This window comes from Takifugu flavidus, chromosome 16 (assembly GCF_003711565.1).
Source record: "Takifugu flavidus isolate HTHZ2018 chromosome 16, ASM371156v2, whole genome shotgun sequence".
Lineage (NCBI taxonomy): Eukaryota > Metazoa > Chordata > Actinopteri > Tetraodontiformes > Tetraodontidae > Takifugu > Takifugu flavidus.
The window spans coordinates 11,351,299-11,369,027 of NC_079535.1; the positions used below are offsets into that span (position 1 = coordinate 11,351,299).

The following is a 17,729-nucleotide window of genomic DNA, read 5'->3' on the forward strand; positions in this document are numbered from 1 at the left end:
ACTTTCAGGACCAGCGTGGCGCATGAACGAATTGCTGGCGTTGAAATCCATATTCACACTCCTCCGAGATGGTTTGTAAGTGCCTTCTGTGATCCCAGTTACTCAGCAGTTATGCTCTTGTCCCTAAATTATATGTGAGGCTGTCTCTATATCCTGATATCTTCCCTTTGTGTGTGTGTGTGTGTGTGTGTGTGTGTGTCTGTTGAAGCATGGCGCGAAGCATGCTGGTTGTCAGATGTTTGTGTGTGTCTGTGAGTGTCCTGGTGTGTATTGATTGGTGGTAGCAGCAGGTCGATGTCTCTGACAGGCTGAATTACAGTAATCAGTCATTATTGACTCCCCCATCTCTTTGCTACACACACCTCTCCTCTCCCTCTCTGTTCCACCACTGTCCTATACCTCCCACTTCTTGTCCTATTGTTGTTTTTTTTAGTCTCGTGTCTTATATCTCTTTTGTCCCCCTCCCTAATTCTGACTCTGCCGTTTCTGTCTTGCCTGACTTAACTCGTTTATCCGGTGCATTTCTGTTTCTGCTCTTGTTTCTGTCGCTGGTTTTCGTCTTTGCCAGAATTCTTTTCTTCTCGGGGCTTCGTTCAGTTTTTCCCAGCCTCTCTCATCTCGTCTGAACGCTCCAGCTGACACTTGGCCAGTTTGAGACGGGAAACCAGCAGCACAGCTGTTTCGCACGGGCGGTTTTATGAATTAATCTTTTTCTTATGCAATTATCTGTTAATCTGGAATTAATCAGATGAAATAATGCTGGGCTGATTGTATCGAGACTTTTAATCTGGCCATTCTGTGCTCTTTATGTCGATTGTTCCTGTAGATCCGAGTGCTTTTCATGTCATGGTCCTTACATTTAAAAGTATAATTCCCCAGTTTCTGATGTGATCTTGGCCGTGCAAACTTTTAAAACATGATGGATGTGAAGTAAAGGAGGGGCAATTCCAGATGAAAGCGCCGCTGCTGCTTTTGAGTGGTCCGGGCCGGGAGATGAGACCGCGAACTGCACGTAAAGGCAGCGCGCCGTCTTTACCTCGATGCTTCATTATCCCGTCGAGTGTCCTCGCGTATCAGCTGACACAAAAGCAGCAGTGATGGGAAGGAGGAAGTGTGAAGTGTGTTACTGGTGTGTAACTGGCGCGTTTCTCTTTCTCTCTATTTCTGTCTGTCTGTCTGTCTTCTGGCCCTCAGGGTGGTCCATCTGCCTTTTCTCTCTCTCTGATCTTTCATTCACCATGACTAGAGCCATCCAAGCACACACACACACACACGCACACACACTCACACAGTGCCAGGGTGCTGGGGCAGCTGTGTATAAGCAAAGCTCTATCTCACATATCAGCTCATTGCAGCATGAAAAACAATCCAAGACTCCCCGACACACACTAGCACATAAACACACTAGCACACCACACACACATTGTTTTCTACCACTGACTTGGGTTTTACACACACACACCCACACACACACACTCGTTAAAGTCGCTTTAACAGATTAGAATGATACCAGACATTAAGTACATCAATGTCCACATGTAACCGGACATATTTTATTGTTTATTCCATTTGAGCTTTATAATTTTTCTGAATCAATAAAACTGGATCTGTACTGGAACTGAGAGCTGAAACTGCTGGTCTGAACTGTCAGATACGCGAAACACTGAATTTCAGTTGAAATTAAGTGATTGATATTGATTTAGGAGAGCAGGTTTTTAAAGGTCAGTTGAATCCCCGTTAAATATTGCTAATTAATGGGGCTTAATTGAATGAGCACCACCCAATTCTTATTTTGATGGTATAAAAATGGATTTGTAGTTGTTTATTAGAGAGAGAGGCTGTGCTGAGTGTAGCTGCTCCACAGCGATTGCTGTTGTGGGGAGCAATGTTGGAGGGACCGTAAGCTGTTACTTACACACAAACACACACGGATACGCGCAGGTTCCAATAGGTGCGTCTGTGCTCGAATTTTTAAACAGCTGTATAATTGCTCAATTTACAGCTGGATCTTTGCTGGTGTTTGCGGGTGTTTGCGTTGCGTGTGTATAAACTCTCAGGATTAGTGCGTGTGGGACATCCCCTCTCGTGGTCGATTGGCAGAGATAGCCACGCCGAGGCTGGGGTCAGCATATGGCTCGGCATGATAGCGATGCTGTGTTTGTGATTGTGTTTTCCGTGCGCGCGCGCGCGTGTGTCACCGCCTTTCCCTCGCTTTCACACTGTGTTCTCTGTGAAATGATGGCAGCTCCGGGCATGTAGCGCTATTATCCACCATATCCACTTGCACACACACGCACGCACGCACACACACACGTGCACCAGCACCGTCCCTCTCTGCCTCTTTCACTCTCTCTGTCGCTTCTCTCAATGACAGCAGCCAAACGCCTTGCAGCCTGCCTGCCTTTCTTTCTGCCAGCTTCTACAATAGGGCTTATTGTCCCGGCGAGGCTACAATCTGCTGTGCATGGCAAAGAGCGCATGTTCCCTCGCCACAGTAGAAAGGTGAGGGCGAAACCTTACAAATTGAAGACATTTTCTCATTGCGGCTGTTGAAATGGGGTCATGTTATCCTTAACCTCCCCTGAGCTCAACTGTACCGTCGTTCATAAATTTCCCCCCCCCGCCACCGCCTGCTCGTCCTGCTCCACCCCCGCCGCGTTTATGGTGCAATTAGCTGATTGTCAAAAAGAATTCCAACTAATAATATTTAATAAATTAGACAAAGTGTACGAAAGAATTGGTAAAGTTTTGTTTAAGTGTTAAATGAGCAGCAATACTGGTAAAGTGTACCTCACAGTGGGGGGAGGGGGGTGTTATTTAATACGCTACTATTGGAGTCTGTGTATCTGGGGTTAATGTTGGGGAAATTAATACAAGTGTGTGAATGCATGCAGAGGAGGAGGAGGTGATTGTTGTTAATTATTTCCCTTTGGGTAGACGGAGGAAATGGAAAGAATAGGGTGAGAAGGAGGGGTCACGGCTATTCTCTTTCGTTTCTCCCCCGGGAGAAGGGTGTTTGAGAGGGAGAGAGACCCCTTAACGGTATCAAACAGCTTCACAAACATCATTTCACCCTGTGATCTTTTTACACGTCGGTGTATAAATAAGTCATACGGATTTCTGGCTGTAATCATTTACAGCTCTCACTTTGTTCGGGCCGTTAGCATATTTGGTGGATTTTAAATAGATTTTTGTCATTGGTGTAGCAGCAATTTGAGAGTTAAATGTTGCTGTGTTTTGAATTTTTTTTTTTTTTCAACAGAAATGAAAATTTATAGAATAAATATTCATGCTGGGGGGAAAAAAATGACATAATGAAGATGTGCTAACGCGTCAAGTCAATCACATCCTTTTCCCACACAGGCTAAAAACTAAATTGTCATCATGTAAAAAGTTACTGCGTCGTTCATTTTAATAGATACTCCCAATCTTCCTGGGATTTTTTTTTCTTTTTCAAAATTTATGAACCACGTAACGAGTGATTGTGGTTTTTTTCCACGTGTGTTTGTGTGTGCACGTCCACATCTTGTCACAGGGGAACTGTGCAGACACATGAGTTGTAGCCATCAGTGGCTTGATCACATCTTGTCGGAGCAGACCCCCCTCGGACTGGTAAACAAGCTAATCTCGTGGGTGTGTGTCTGCGTGTGTAAATGCATCGACGCAGCTTGTGGCAGTGTGCGTGAATGTCGGCACAAGTTGTTTTTTGCGCGTACGTGTGATAAGGTGTTTAAAATTCAGGATAGAATGTCACAGATGACCACAGCAGAGAACGCCACAGGCTCATGAACTCGGCAGACATGTTCTGGATTGGCCTTAAAAAGACAGAGTGGGCTGAGGTTCACAGGTCCAGGACGGTGAATAACTAACTGCTGTTAAAGATCCCAGAAAGCAGATGCAGGGAGTGACTTTTATATTTACATGTATGCGTCAAGTTGGCTCTATTGTGTTTTCTGCAGCTGTCCTAAAGCAGATTGTTTTGGGGGTTTAAAGCTTAGTTGGCACAGAAATATAGAATGTTCTTGACACCAGCAAATAGATTTTAGGTGTTTTATTTTGTATCTATTTTACAGATTTGCGTGTGTGTATCTTGAATATTGTACCATTGTTGGCAGGCAGAGCCTGCAGATAAGAACATGATCCATCTCCTTAATCAGAGAATTATTGCTATGGCCCCAATAATGCCTGCCAAACCCCTGCAGTGTGTGTGTGTGTGCATGCGCGCGCGCACTTGTGTGTGCACACATGGTCCTCTTAAATGTGTGTGTACATTGAATAAAGCTTGTAATTGTGCTGGCAGCTTCCCTGGCAGTGAAAGAGGAGGAGGTTGGGAGGTTTTGTGCGTGTGTGTGTTTGTGTGTGTGTGTGTGTGTGTGTTGTGTGTGTGTGTGTGTGTGTGTGCGTGCATGTTTTTGTACATATGAGGTAGTGAGGATCATAATGTGTGTTACATGTGTGAAGTGAGGACATTTTGGCTGTCACTCAACTTCAAAGGGTGTTTTAAGGTTTAGACTTGGTTTCAAGGTTTAAGGTGTGTGTGTGTGTGTGTGTGTGTGTTTGCCATTAGGGTGACGGGTTCAATTAATGTACGATATTTTTTATCTCATTCTGTCCTTGTTTTTGCATTAAGTTAAAGAGCAGATGAGTACTTGTAAACACTGATCGTGTGTGTGTGTGTGTGTGTGTGTGTGTGTGTGTGTGTGTGTGAAATTGTGTGCACGTCCACATATCGGCCTCTAAACAATAAGTCATGCATTAGAGTGACCTATCTCTGTCCTCATCTTTTGGCGTACGTGGACACACACACACTCTTAATGAAATCACACAGCCTTCATATCATTGCTATCACACAAAGATATAAACCCATTAGCGTTTTCCTTTGGGCGCGGACACACACGCAGACACGCACAGGTTTATCATTACACGCTGTAAAGCTTTTCCAATTGTATTATCCCTCTGATGTTCTCTTCTCTGTTGTCTGTTCCAATGCCTGGGGTGGAGAGGACAGATAGGATGTGTGTGTGTGTGAGAGGGAGAGTGTGTGTGTGTGTTTTAGAGAGAAATAGGTTGAGGTTAGAAGTGTGTGTATTTTAGCACTGAAAGCATATATTTGCCTTTTGTGCCTTTTTACATGTCTGCATAGTTTGGGTGTGATTTGCTGAGGTTCTGCTATGGACCCATCTATCTTATATATAAAATAAATCCTGCTTTCCAAAACATTTTAGCACTTTACGACAGAAAATCTTTGTTGGAGCTTTAAATCGTAACATTACTTGACGTTTTATATCTTCCCCTTTTACAGTATTCACCAGTGGAAGCTGTTGCTATGACAGTTTGTCGTTATTTGCGTCCCTCCGGCCGATGTTTCTGGAGCTGATTCATTCATTTGTTCCACTAAAGGAAACAATTCTGCAAAAGAATAAAAGACAGACCCATTGTTATCTTTGACTCGTCTGGTGCGTTGCGTCTATTGTCGCTCCCCAGCTAGGCTAAAGCTAGCCCTTTTGTAGTTCTCTGCGACTCTGTTGTAGTTTGTAAATCAGCCTTTTTCTCCCCCTCTCAAAGCCTTTAAAATCCAGCGTCGAGGCTGGACTGGTCCCATATGCCAGATATGATTAGGTGCACAATGTGGACGCCTGACTCACGACATAGAATCATGTCTTGAATCATGTCGTTTAGGATAACTATTCTTTCCTCCTTTCACAGATCTTAACATCTATTATTTGTATTAACTGCATCTTCACATTTTGTCTCCCAGAAGCTACATTCGCTCATCGCATACATACAGACGCGCAATCTTACGGGGACACATGGGGCTCCCAGCGGTGGGTTCAGCTCCTGATGTGCTAACAAGCTCTCATTCTCCTCTCTTGGCCTCCTCTCCTCCTCCAGCCCCCATCGGTCTCAAGTGATCGCGGGAGGCGAACACCACCACAATGAACTGCGCAGCAGGAGAGAGGGGGATAGAAAAGGCCTGAAATGGAGATGGAGCGAAGGAGCCGAAGAACCTGCGAACACTTTACTCTCTCCTCTCCTTAGCAACGTGCAGGAAAATGAGTTTCTGACGCGACACAAAAGAGCCTTTATGTCTGCCTCCTTTCTCCTCTTTCTCCCGTGTCCCTTTCTCCTCCCTTCCATCCCCTTTTTCCAGCTTTCTTCCTTCATAATTTTCCCCTTTCCTTTCTGTCCGACAGAGACATCTTCCCACTAATAACTTAATAAGTGTGTGTGTGTGTGGGGGGGGGGGGTGTCATCTGAAATTTTCATTAGAGTAGATTTGGGCTGAGGGCCGCCGTCCGTTTCTCCTCAACGAGAGCATCGTTTCGCTAATTTCAGTCCTGCCGTTTGGGATTTGTATCCAGTGATGCGGCGTTGACCAATTTACTGCACTAATATAATAATGATAGGAGGAAGTGAGGCCGTTAAATATGATATTTGATTAATGGTGAGAACTTTTTTTTTTTTTTTTCCCCGGGGTTCTAATGGCTCGTTATTACTGCCGATTGATTAGTTTGAGCTGTTTAAATTGTGCCGGTCAGGGTTGCGGATCCAGGATGCGGCCTGACAACGGCGATCCTGGTCCAGGTTCACACCTGCGCTGGTGCAACCGTGGTGCATTCGCAGGGCGTCCGCATCTGCTGCTTCTTTGTAGCAGAAAACTGGTGTTTTTGACATATTGACATGAGGCCACGGGACGCAGCTTCACGCTGAGCCCCAGGAAGAGGGGAGAGGGCGTAAAGTAAATGGATGTTCTTGCTATTTATCCCAGCGGTGGAGCTTCCTCGGGGTATGTTTCCTTTTGTTCTTTCTCTTTTCTATTCTTTGGGAGTCCTTTAAGCCTTTTTCCTCCTCAAGAGATGAGACTGGTCTGTGTCTTCAGGTTCTGTATGTGTGTGTGTGTGTGTGTTTGTGAAGGTGCGGCTTTGTACAAGAAACTATACAAATCTGACATGTGGGTAATAGTTTGCTTCCCCTAATTGCATTACATCTCAACACCCTCCCCTCCAGCCCTCCCCAGGTAAAGGGAGAGTAGGGGGTGTGGGAAGCAGAGAAAAGGGAGTGAGACGATGAAGAGTGAGATCTTCGCAGAGGTGTGAAGGAGACGCTGGGACACGCGAGTGTTTATGCTGCTCTCCTGTCAGTTCTCTCACACGCTGCATGGTGCTGCGGCTGGAATCTTCTCCCTTCTGTCTCACCCGCTATCCTCCCCTCTCACTTCCTCTACTGTTCTCACCCCCTCATATCTGACTGGAGCCCCTCCTTCTCCCTTGTGTGTGTGCTCCTCCTCACCACACACACACACCCTTGTACTTCTGTCATTGCGAGGACTTTTTAACCCTCGCCATCCCTTCTAACCCCCCCAATCCTGACCTAAGCCCATTTCTAACCTCAACCTTGAAAGCGAGTCTTCGCCCTCAAACAGACGACCAGCCAAAATGTCCTCACTTTGCTTGTAGATCACAGCTTTTGGTTCTAACTATGTAGCCGGTACAAAAACACAAACACGCACACAGAGTGTGTGTAATCACAGGCGCGATTCCTCTCAAACGGTTTTGTTTCTTAAAAGCTGGTGATATCTCTGGATACTTTCAGTTAAAGGTCATCCTGCCTCATCTGTTTTCTTCCTTTTAGCCACTTCAAAACTCAATCTGCCCCCTCCTCCTGCCCCTGTTACCCTCCCCCCTTGTAATTCTGCCAGTCGTAGTCTGTCCTTCCACTTTAAAGGAGCCATATTGTTGTTATTATCATTGTCTCTAACCGGATCAGCTGCCATTAGACCTGAATCTCTCTCCTTCTGAGGCCCATACTCCAGCTCTCTAACCCAATAGCAAACCCATGGGCGCAATTACAGGCGGTTGACCCATTCACAATGTACACACACACACACACACACACACACACACACACACACGCTCGCGGACTGCAAACAGCAGACGCAGATTTCATTCTGAAGATTCATCGTCCTAATCCCATCACACATTCAAACAAGGACACGAGCACTTACAGGCACAACATACAATTGCACCTCTACATAAGCAATCATGTCAATCACACACACACACACACACACACACACACAGCTTGCATTGAAAACCTTGAGTGATTGGAGCTCACCGAGCAAATGATAACACTATTGGGAGATGATGGTACCGTTTGTGTGCGAGACTATACCGTCAGCGCACGCCATTAGGATGGGATGTATGAGCGGGGAGCTGAATGTCACTCCATCAATGAGGTTATCTCTAATAATGGACAGTTCAAGGTTTCCATTTACTCCGCTCCGCCGATACCCTAAATCGCCCTCGACCCGGCAGGAGAAAAGCTCACGCTTTGGTTCCCTCCTGCATTGTAAAACTAAAGGGAGGATTCAAAAAGACATTTATTTTGTAGGAATATTGTCTTCACTTGGTGGTTGAAGTTACGCCGTACCTTTAATAGTTTTTGGTTTTACACCTCCAGTCTGGTTGACCTTGACCGTTAGCTTCAGCTACGAGGAGCGAGCGCGATACCTGGAGACCATCGTGCAGCACCACCAGGAGCTGACCACGTTTGAGGATTACGCAGCGCGGGTCTACAGCCCCGCCCCCTGCTCGCACCTGTCGTCTGACACAGGTAGGAACCAGCGTCCACCATCCAGGTGGAGGGGATCCAAACAGAAGCCCAATCAGCCGTATGAGCTGCCAAATTAATCTGTTTGTTATCGTCTCTGGGATTTTAACGGACAGCCGATCAGCCGTGTGCGTGCACGGGGGAAACGTGCACTCTCGTAGGGCTTCTTATTTGAACCCCTAAATTAATCAGGGGTTCAGTAGCAGCCGAGCGGACCTGCGAGTGTGAATGAGTGTGTATTCGATCACTTTTGTGTTGCACTTGGTTCCTAACGGCTTTAAAGTAACGCACACAGAAATAATAATATTTGATGCTGAATGACTTCATGCACAATAAGAGGCTGCAACAGTGTGTCGCTCTTTATTGTGGCGTGTTCTTCAGCCCCAAATGTGGTTTCAAAGCACAGGATCAGCACGATAAACGTGCGCGGCGGCGCCGGAGACCGAGTGCTCGCGCTGACGCCACAGACGCGTCGCGCTCGGCCAAAACGATCTGGATAATCCTGTGCTCTGAAACAGAACTGCTCATAATACTGCAAACCCCCACCTCTCTCTCTCTCTCTCTCTCTCCTCCCCCACCTCTCTCTCTCTCTCTCTCTCTCCTCCCCCACCTCTCTCTCTCTCTCTCTCTCTCTCCTCTCTCCTCTCTCTCCTCCTCCCCCACCTCTCTCTCTCTCTCTCCTCTCTCTCTCCTCCCCCACCTCTCTCTCTCCTCTCTCTCTCTCCTCCTCCCCCACCTCTCTCTCTCCTCTCTCTCTCCTCCCCCACCTCTCTCGCTCTCTCTCCTCCTCCCCATCTCTCTCTCCCTTTCTTTTTCTCTTTATCTCTCTCTCTTTCTGTCTTTTTCTCTCTTCCTGTCCATCTTTATTTCTCTCCCTCTTTTCTTTCTTTCGTTCCAGCTCTCTCCCTCCCCCTCTCCTCTTCTTTCTCTCCTCTCTCTCCTCTCTCTCTCCCTCCCTCTTTCTTCTCTCCCTCCCTCTCTCTTCTTCTCTCTCTATCATATTAACTTATAGGTTCCCCTCCCTTAACAGCACAATGATCAGACATTCTTGTCTCTTTTCTGTGTTTTTTTCATTATTTATTTTATTTTATTTTTTTTACAAAAAATGGATTTCTGTTTCATTTTTTTTATTTCGTTCTCTAAATTATTTTCTTTTTTGAATTATTTTACTTGCCTCTGATTTCCTTTTCATTTTATTATTTTTTTGCTCCTTTCCTCTACTTTTTGTTCCCTCCCTTCCTTTAGATCGTAATGTCTCACTTGCCTATAGCTAAAAGGTAAGCCTGGTCATGTGACTGACACACCCTGTTCTGATTGGCTCCTCCTGCTGACCCGTCAGCTTAACCTCAACGCCGTCTTGGTGTTCTCCGTTTTTCTCCTTGGTCTTTTCTCTCCTGTGGTGGTTCCACATTCCCAGCAGGTCTGCATGCGTCTCTAACCGTCTTGGTATAAAGGAGGTGTCATTTTCAGCTCACCTGTGTGTGCAGTTCGGCCTGAAACACCTGGCTCACATATACACATTCTTTATTCTTCGCTTAAACCTGCGTTTAAGTTAAAACCGCTGTAAATCCTCCCGTGATCGTCTCATACCGAACGGCACTGTGGTGGGGTGAAGCTGAACCCTCATTTGAATAGTGGCATCAGAACTCGTTCGGGTTCCACTCGCTCCTGTTTGTTCCCACGCCGTCACACTCAAACCTGACGTCTCACTTCCTGTTTGCTCCTCTCGTCCCGGTTCTATGATGCACAGCTGCACACACACACACACACACACACACACACACACACACACACACACACACACACGCACACACACACACTTTAAGTGGGTAAGTGTGTGTACTGTAGGTACACATGTCTGAAACTAACAAAATTACTTTCTTCTCCATGGCAGAATTTTAAAAAGCAGCTTAGTAGAAATGTCACATTAAGCACATTAATAATAGCTCTCATATTAACAGTGATGCGCTCTGATGAACAGCGTCTAAAACAGTGTTCTGTGTGTTGTCGGTTGGTTCCGTTCATTTGTTCCATCCCGTTCAATGTAAAAAAAATCTCTGTTTTTATCCATTTTTGTCTCTTCTTTTCTCTCCTGCTCATCTTGTCCTTTGTTGTCTTAATAAACCCTTTTTGTTGTTCTTTTCCTTTCTTCTTTCCTTCCCTTTCCTGCTCTCTGGTGTTCCGCCCTTTCCTTTCTCCTCCTCCTCCTCCTCCTCCTCCTCCTCCTTCTCCTCCTCCTCCTCCTCCTGTGTAGAGGAGAACAGTGTTTTGTATCTCATGGTTCCTAAACCACTAGACAGTTTTAACCTGCTGAAGGTGAAGGGGAAGGTTCTGAAGCAGAAGGTCCTACATGCTAGCTGTGAATGGTATGTATTATAGACAGACGTATCAGAGTGAGGCCGGATCACTTATATTTAATATAAACATCATCCTGGACCTGGAACGAGCCCTTGTAGGTCTTGGCTTCTCACCTTTTAAAGTACGATGCATCCTGGCCTGATGGAATATTGAGGGGTAAAAGCCAGACGTGCGGTTTTAAGCACCCTGGAGGTGATTTTTCTACAGATGTAGGATTTAGTAGTGATTCGTTTCCTGTGTGTGAGTGGAGAGATGAGAAGGTTGAGGCCATATGCATCACGTAAGCGTCGCCCTCGTGGCAAAAACAAGGTGTCAGACCTCAGACGTTAGCTTAATTTTCACCCCGCTGTTCTCGCAGGGGTGAACAGCGGAGAGGAAAATAGAATGTGGCAAATTCTCTGTCTGGCCCATCAGGTGCTCATCTAGTGGTTGCAGGAACCTTTTACAAACTCTTTTTTTTTTCCCCCCTGTCTAAAATCAGAAAAATAGAGCATCTGTCATCAGTCTGTTTGTCTGTCATTTGTTTGAAGTGTGTCCAGTCTGTCTCAGTCGGACATTATGGAATTTGGTGTAATTTACTTGTCCCTTCACCCCCACCCCCACCCCCACCCCCGCACACATCATCCCCTGTATCCACGCCAACCCCCCCCCCTCCCTTCCACCCTCTTCCCCACACACATTACCTTTCTCCCTCCGCTTCAGGCTCCTGCCTCGAGATTCTTCGGGGAGAAAGTCCGGCACTTGGGGAGGCCGGGAGCGACTCTGCGTCCCCCATGTCTCCTCGGACTAGCAAGAGCCGCATGTCCATGAAGCTGCGACGCTCCTCTGGATCGGCCAACAAAACTTAACGCAGCCCGGTCCGAGCACTTGGCGTCCGAGCCGCCGCGGGCGCGGGGGGCGGGGGGGGGTGGGGTGGGGGGTTGAATTCACCTGTAAGCTTTGCTGTCTGAAACCTTTTTGATCCGGTGCTGCCGCATGTCGATGTGCGCCACAGACGTGCAGCCTTAGCAGTGCAGTATTAGCACCCGATCATTTGTGCCATGTGAGAAATTGCACAATCTCCAGTTTGACGAGGACCGCGTTTAAAAAAACAAACAAACAAACACACAAAAGAAAGCATGCTAATCGTGCTTTATTATATAAAAGCTGCAGCCTCTGGAGGACACTACTAGGCAGTCTGTATATTTGTACTATAGTTTAGTCTCCGTGTGTACAGACAGAAACCTGTTTTATATTCAAAGATTCGATTTTCGTGTCTGTCCGAAGAACGTGAGCTGTGTCGAGTATTTTTTTTTTTAACATTAAATGAACTTTATATGCAGTCCCTGACTGTTGCTAACAGTATTTCGGGGGGGGGAAAAACATCGCCATCGCAACACTCCTTAGCCAAAAATCTTCCGCTCGTACAAGTCCAAAAAAAGCCAAAAACCCCCCCTCACCGAACACTGAGCTTTGAGGGACGCCTCGGTGCTGATCCAGTATTAATAACCAGGGAGGCGTTCCAGACCAAAAGCGACCCTGATGGATTCACTTGTTACTGAAAGCTAAGTTCTGAACGAGTCCTCCTTTTCTCCTTTTGCACTGATGACAAATGGCGTTTTATCCTGTTTTATTCAGTTTTATTATTTTTGACCCGATCCAGACTGTTACTGTAGCCGCCCCGTCCCAGTTTTTGCCCTGTTACTTTATTTTCCGCATATCTCTACGTGTATGACTATAAATATATAGCAGTTAAATGAATATGTACAGTGTGACGAGGCTTGTGTATATACAGTGAGGATAGCTGCCAAAGCCAAAACCGTGGTCGGCCCTCGGTCCACGTGTCCACATCAAAAGGTTTGACACTAGCAAGACATTCTGCTTACGTATTAGGTCAAAGTTCACCGCCGCTCAAACGCTACTCTACTGTAAATATGGTCTGTACCGTCTCCAGGTGAGTTGTGAACGGGACGAGGACGGAAGAAAGGTAGACGGGGAGAGCTAAAGGCCAAAGAGTGAAAGATGAATTATACTTAAACACGGGTGGGTTTTGCTTTGATGTTTCTTTACGCCGTGCTTTTATCTTCACACTCGCCGCCTGTTTGAGTTCAGGAATGCGTAATCCGACACTACCTGTAGCCCTCACTGCATCCTCCCGGCGTCATCGGTCTGTTTTATGACTTTATGAAGGCGGAGATGAACGTAAAGTCAGGACGCTCCTCTCGTGGTCGGTGAAAAGATGTGGAATATTACTGTTATTTTTTTTTTTTTAAAAACATTTTTAAATACTTTGGGTTTAGTTTAAAAAGCCGAATGTTTCACAATGCTAACGCGGAAGGGTCACATCTGTGTGTGTGTGGTAGTAAAACGTGGAGCAGAGATGGTTCGAGCGGACGCACGACACGTGCACGGGGAGCGAATTAGGGAGAAGTGTGACATATGTAAACAATACTGCATGAGACCAGTACTTAACCGCATGTGTTGATTATGTAACAGCTGTATCGCAACACACACTCCTCCAACTATACTGTCCGTGTCTTTTTATTCCGTTGACGGGCGATTAAGAGGGAATTTAACAATAAACGTTACCATTGACTCCGGCGCGGGTTCGTGTGTTTCTGTGGGTTTTAATGAGTCGACGGGGCTTGGATTACTCCCTTTGTCATCAACATTTATTGACAATTTGGAATAAATCTCACAACTTTCAACATATCAAAATAGTAACGTATGATGTTAGCGTCATGATAACAAACATTTCGGTGAATTGATTAAGGAAAAACCCCTTTATATTACTATCCGTTAACATCAAGTGTTCCGATTAAGTATGAAAATATGTTGTAATAGAAGTTTACGGCAATAATTCACTATAAAAGGCCTATAATGGTTATTTTCTAATTTGTCATTTTTATACTCACTGTACATGAAATATGTTTTGAAATAGACTTACAACATCAATTCTGTTTGCAGTTATTAGCAAAAGAAAGGTGACTTTTAAAAATATGATTACAGCTCAGTACATACATGTAATGGAACATGCTTGCATGTCACAAGATTATTTTGCCATATTTTTGAAAACCGTAACTTCAGACAGACCTCGTGTATGGAAAAAGAGTTCACCGCCTCGACAAGCAACCTGGTGGAATTATTCTTAGTTCCGGGGTGCTTAAAAACCAACGGTGGGACTATATTTTAATGGTAAATCTAAGAAAGGTTCATCTGTAGAGAACACAAACGGTGTTTTGATTTTCCCGTTGTGTCACATCATATAATGTTAAACGCAAAACGTCGAATTCAACTTAATTCTTAAGTTATTTTGTAAGAAATGTGATAATTTTTAAGTGTTTCAGCAGACGTGTCCCGCTCCTACAGGCGGATGGATACACAGGGTTCAGCACCACGGAGAGTTCCGTAACACCTCGACCTGATTAAACCGCATTTATTTTTTAAATTTGAATATGTTAATTACTGGATATTTGTGATTGAAGACAAACATTAACAACTGACTGATCCTCCGGAGGTGTCTGTGGTTCTCACGGCCTCACGCCCATCTGCAGCAGCATCACCTGGCGGCTCTCCGTGGGGTGAGACTTGTTCACGTGTCTCTCGAGCCCCGGGGAGCTGAAGAACGTGGACGGGCAGTGCTTGCACGTGAAGATCTGCTGCTCGCTCTGCTCCCCAGGCGCGTGGAACACGTCCGCGCGGCGGCCTCCTCCCAGCGCCCCCGCCAGCAGTTCTTCCCTCATCGCGTGCCACAGGCGGTGCTTGTCCCTGATTTCCGCCGACGGGAAGCGCGCGCCGCAGAGGTGACACAGGAACACCTGGCCGTGGTCGCCGCCGGCCTCGTGCCCCTGGCTGTATGCGGAGGAGGGAGACGCCTGCGCCGAGAGCTCGTGCGCCGCGAGGTGTTTCTTCAGGTAAGCCTGTCGGCGGAACTTCTTCCCGCAGTAGCGGCACTCGTAAACGTCTTCCTCCGCCAACGACTGGACAAACGGCACGAGCGGCAGCGGCTGCGGGGGCAGCTCGGCGCGCTGCTCCGGGTTTCCGGTCAGCATCACGAGACTCGACGGTGGACTGTCCGCCGCCCTTACCTGCTTCTGTAAGTCCAGGCAACTTTCCCCGGGGGCTCTGTAGTGACGCGCGGGGTCGTAGTGCGGCGCGGCCAGGCCGTCGCTGTGCGGGCTGTCCCGGGACCGACCGTGGAGCAGCAGCGGGGCCGAGTCGCGCCTCATGCGCGCGCTGTCCACCGCCGCGTGGTGCTGGTTGGCGTTGCCTCCCAGCAGCTCGTTCTCTTTGCCCTCCACGTCCACCAGCTGCCTCTCGTGCTCGCTCATCCGCCGCGCGTCTTTGAAGGGTCGGCTCGTGTCTGCCAGCGTCTGGCCCCCCTGGGGGTTCGCCGGACGGGGCTTGTGCCACCGGCGGTGGGACGCCAGGTTGGCGGGACAGCTGAAGACCTTGTCGCACTCGGGGCACCGGTACTCCACGCGCACGATGCGGGAACACTTGTGCTGCGCGAGGGAAAACGGATCAGAGTACTCTTCCTTGCAAAGCTGACAGATGAACTCCCTCAGAGGGTGGTTACCCGTGGCAACGCACGACTTCTCCCGCTGCCTCCTCAGCTCGGGGCTCTCCTTCTTAATTCGCAGACCCAAAACCGGCGAGGTCGTGACTTCGTCTTCGAAGTTGAGTTTCCGGTGCCCTTTAGGTTTCTTTGTCGTGGTGCTCGCGGCCGGTTTGCCGTGACTTCCGCCGTTGAGCCGCTGCCCCTGCTCGAGAAACGAGCGCTTCCTCGCGGCGTGATGCTTCTCCTGGTTCAACACCGTCAGCGGGGGAAACAGGTGCGCGTGGCCCGGCTGGTACTTCTGGTCCTCGTGCCTGTAGGGCGGCGCGTGGTGGCCGCCGTTCGCGAAGAATCTCTCGAAGGAAGGAGAGACCGGATTTGGAGCGGAGCTCAGAAGGAAAGGCAGCTCCCCCACGGGGGACGATGTCAGACACCTGCCGGGAAACAACGACTGATTCTGCCCGTCCTCGTGTCCGTCCAAAAGTCTCGTGCCAACCGGTTTAACGGGGCTGCAAGACTCTGCTAGTGGCAGGTCTTTAGAGGGCGGGCGCGGGGTGAGGAACAAGTAAGGGAAGTGGCCGTCCGGGGTTAAAACGTCCACCTCGCTCACCTGTTCTTCGGTCTCGGGCAGCTGCGCGCGCCGGTCCGCCTCCGCTTCCAGCGCGGACTCCACGTGCGGGTTCCACGTCTCTCTGACACACGCGGGGTCCTCGTGGAGCACCAGGAGATGCTGGCCGGGATGTTCCGGCGGGGGTTGGTTTAGAAGGTCGGTCTCGTTCACCGACGGCGGACCTGATACACCAGGTGTGTCGCCGTCACATGTCGCAGGTTTGTTGCTGATGTGACCTCGCGACCGATAAGTCGCCGAACAACGCCGGGTCCTTTTCACCAGGAATCCTCGAGGCATGCTGGTGTCGCTCGGCGCGTGGCACCACCGGGCAGGAAGAAAAAACTACTCTTGTCTCGAGCACACTTTCAAATAGAGCTTTGAAGTGAAGAGCGGCAAAGATGGAGAGAGAGAGAGGGTATGGGTCCAGCGCGTGCGTGTGTTTACGTTTGTCTGTCTCACGCACGCACACACGACTTTCAGAGAGTCGGTGCTGATGCTGCCCCCCTCAATTTTTCAGATTTATAGTTGCATTTTTGAGCTTTAGCCCAACAATGTCCGCGCGATTTCACTGTTACCACTGGTAGAAAAGAAGAAAAACGAATCACAGTTTTCTTTCTTTTCTTTTTCTTTCTTTTTATTTTTCTTTTTACAAAAAAACGAGTCCAGGAGCTGGAGCATCGGCTCAGTATTGTGTCATATGACGCGCACGCGTTAATGTCACTAGGTAAAAACATGCAGGTTGTAATTTTGTTTCATTAATGTTATTAATTATGGCTGTCGATCACACTTCCGTGTGTGTGTGTGTGTGTGTGTGTGTGTGTGTGTGTGTGTGTGTGTGTGTGTGTGTGATAAAGAGAAAGAAAGAAGGGTCCAATTAGGAACGGTACTCATGGGGGTTCAGATGCTGATCATATCTTTATGATGGCGCTCCAGCATCTGCTGCCCGTTGTTTGTGGGGCTACTTTGGGAATATTCCCTCTCTTTTTCCGCCTGTGTGTGTGGTCGCGAGGCGCTATTCACACCAGTCCTCCCACTAGAAGCTGTTCTGGCTGATAAGAGATCGGAGGGAGGTTCATCCATCCATCCATCCATCCATCCATCCATCCATCCTCTCCCCCCGGGCTTGGGCCGGCCCCTTTGCCCGGGCAAGGCGGCCTGTAGCTCGGCCAGTTTGCTAAGTCCAGCCGGCGCTGTTCCCTGGAAATCAATCAAGTCAGAGATGAGCGTGAGAACGAGTTTAAGGGTCGGGCTACTGGCTTTACGAGGGCTCCCTGGGGAACAGAGCTGGGAATAAATAAAGAGATGAGTGGTAGAGGCTCCAGCAAAGACACCAATCAAGCTCCAAACGTCCTGGGTCATTACCGGCTCTTTCTCACTGTAACAGTCGGCTGCTCACGTCCAAACCCCGAAGAGTGGGTCAGATGGAAATAATACACAATATTAGAGGAGAAATCACATAATATAAGGCATTAAGAAATACGAATGATTCAGTCAGAAAGGACGCTGTAACTGTAAAGTTTAATATAAAAAGAAGATCCAAATAAGTAAGTAAATTTTATGAATTGAAATCAACAAACAGCACCACAGAGTGACGTCAATGATTCATTTAAACAC

At 47.7% G+C, this 17,729-nt stretch overlaps 2 protein-coding genes across 14 annotated transcripts in view; one reads left to right on the forward strand and one right to left on the reverse strand.

Annotated features, from left to right (window-relative positions):
• ralgapa1 (Ral GTPase activating protein catalytic subunit alpha 1) overlaps positions 1-15,288 on the forward strand; it is a 45,567-nt gene extending 30,279 nt beyond the window's left edge. For 6 of the 13 annotated variants that reach the window (XM_057011638.1, XM_057011639.1, XM_057011644.1 and 3 more), the window contains 3 exons: positions 8,489-8,613; positions 10,865-10,976; positions 11,671-13,547. In XM_057011638.1, the coding sequence (XP_056867618.1) occupies positions 8,489-8,613; positions 10,865-10,976; positions 11,671-11,758 (325 nt within the window). In that variant the 3' untranslated portion in view covers positions 11,759-13,547. Of the gene's footprint in view, positions 1-8,488; positions 8,614-9,855; positions 10,031-10,864; positions 10,977-11,670; positions 13,548-15,276 lie in introns of those variants that run through there. The other 7 variants (XM_057011642.1, XM_057011646.1, XM_057011649.1 and 4 more) reach the window with 5 other exon arrangements.
• On the reverse strand, positions 13,203-16,497 carry LOC130513089 (insulinoma-associated protein 2). Its single transcript, XM_057011666.1, has one exon. It carries the CDS (start codon positions 16,410-16,412, stop codon positions 14,478-14,480), a length of 1,935 nt encoding a protein of 644 aa, XP_056867646.1. The 5' UTR covers positions 16,413-16,497; the 3' UTR covers positions 13,203-14,477.
• Positions 16,498-17,729: the final 1,232 nt, after the last annotated feature.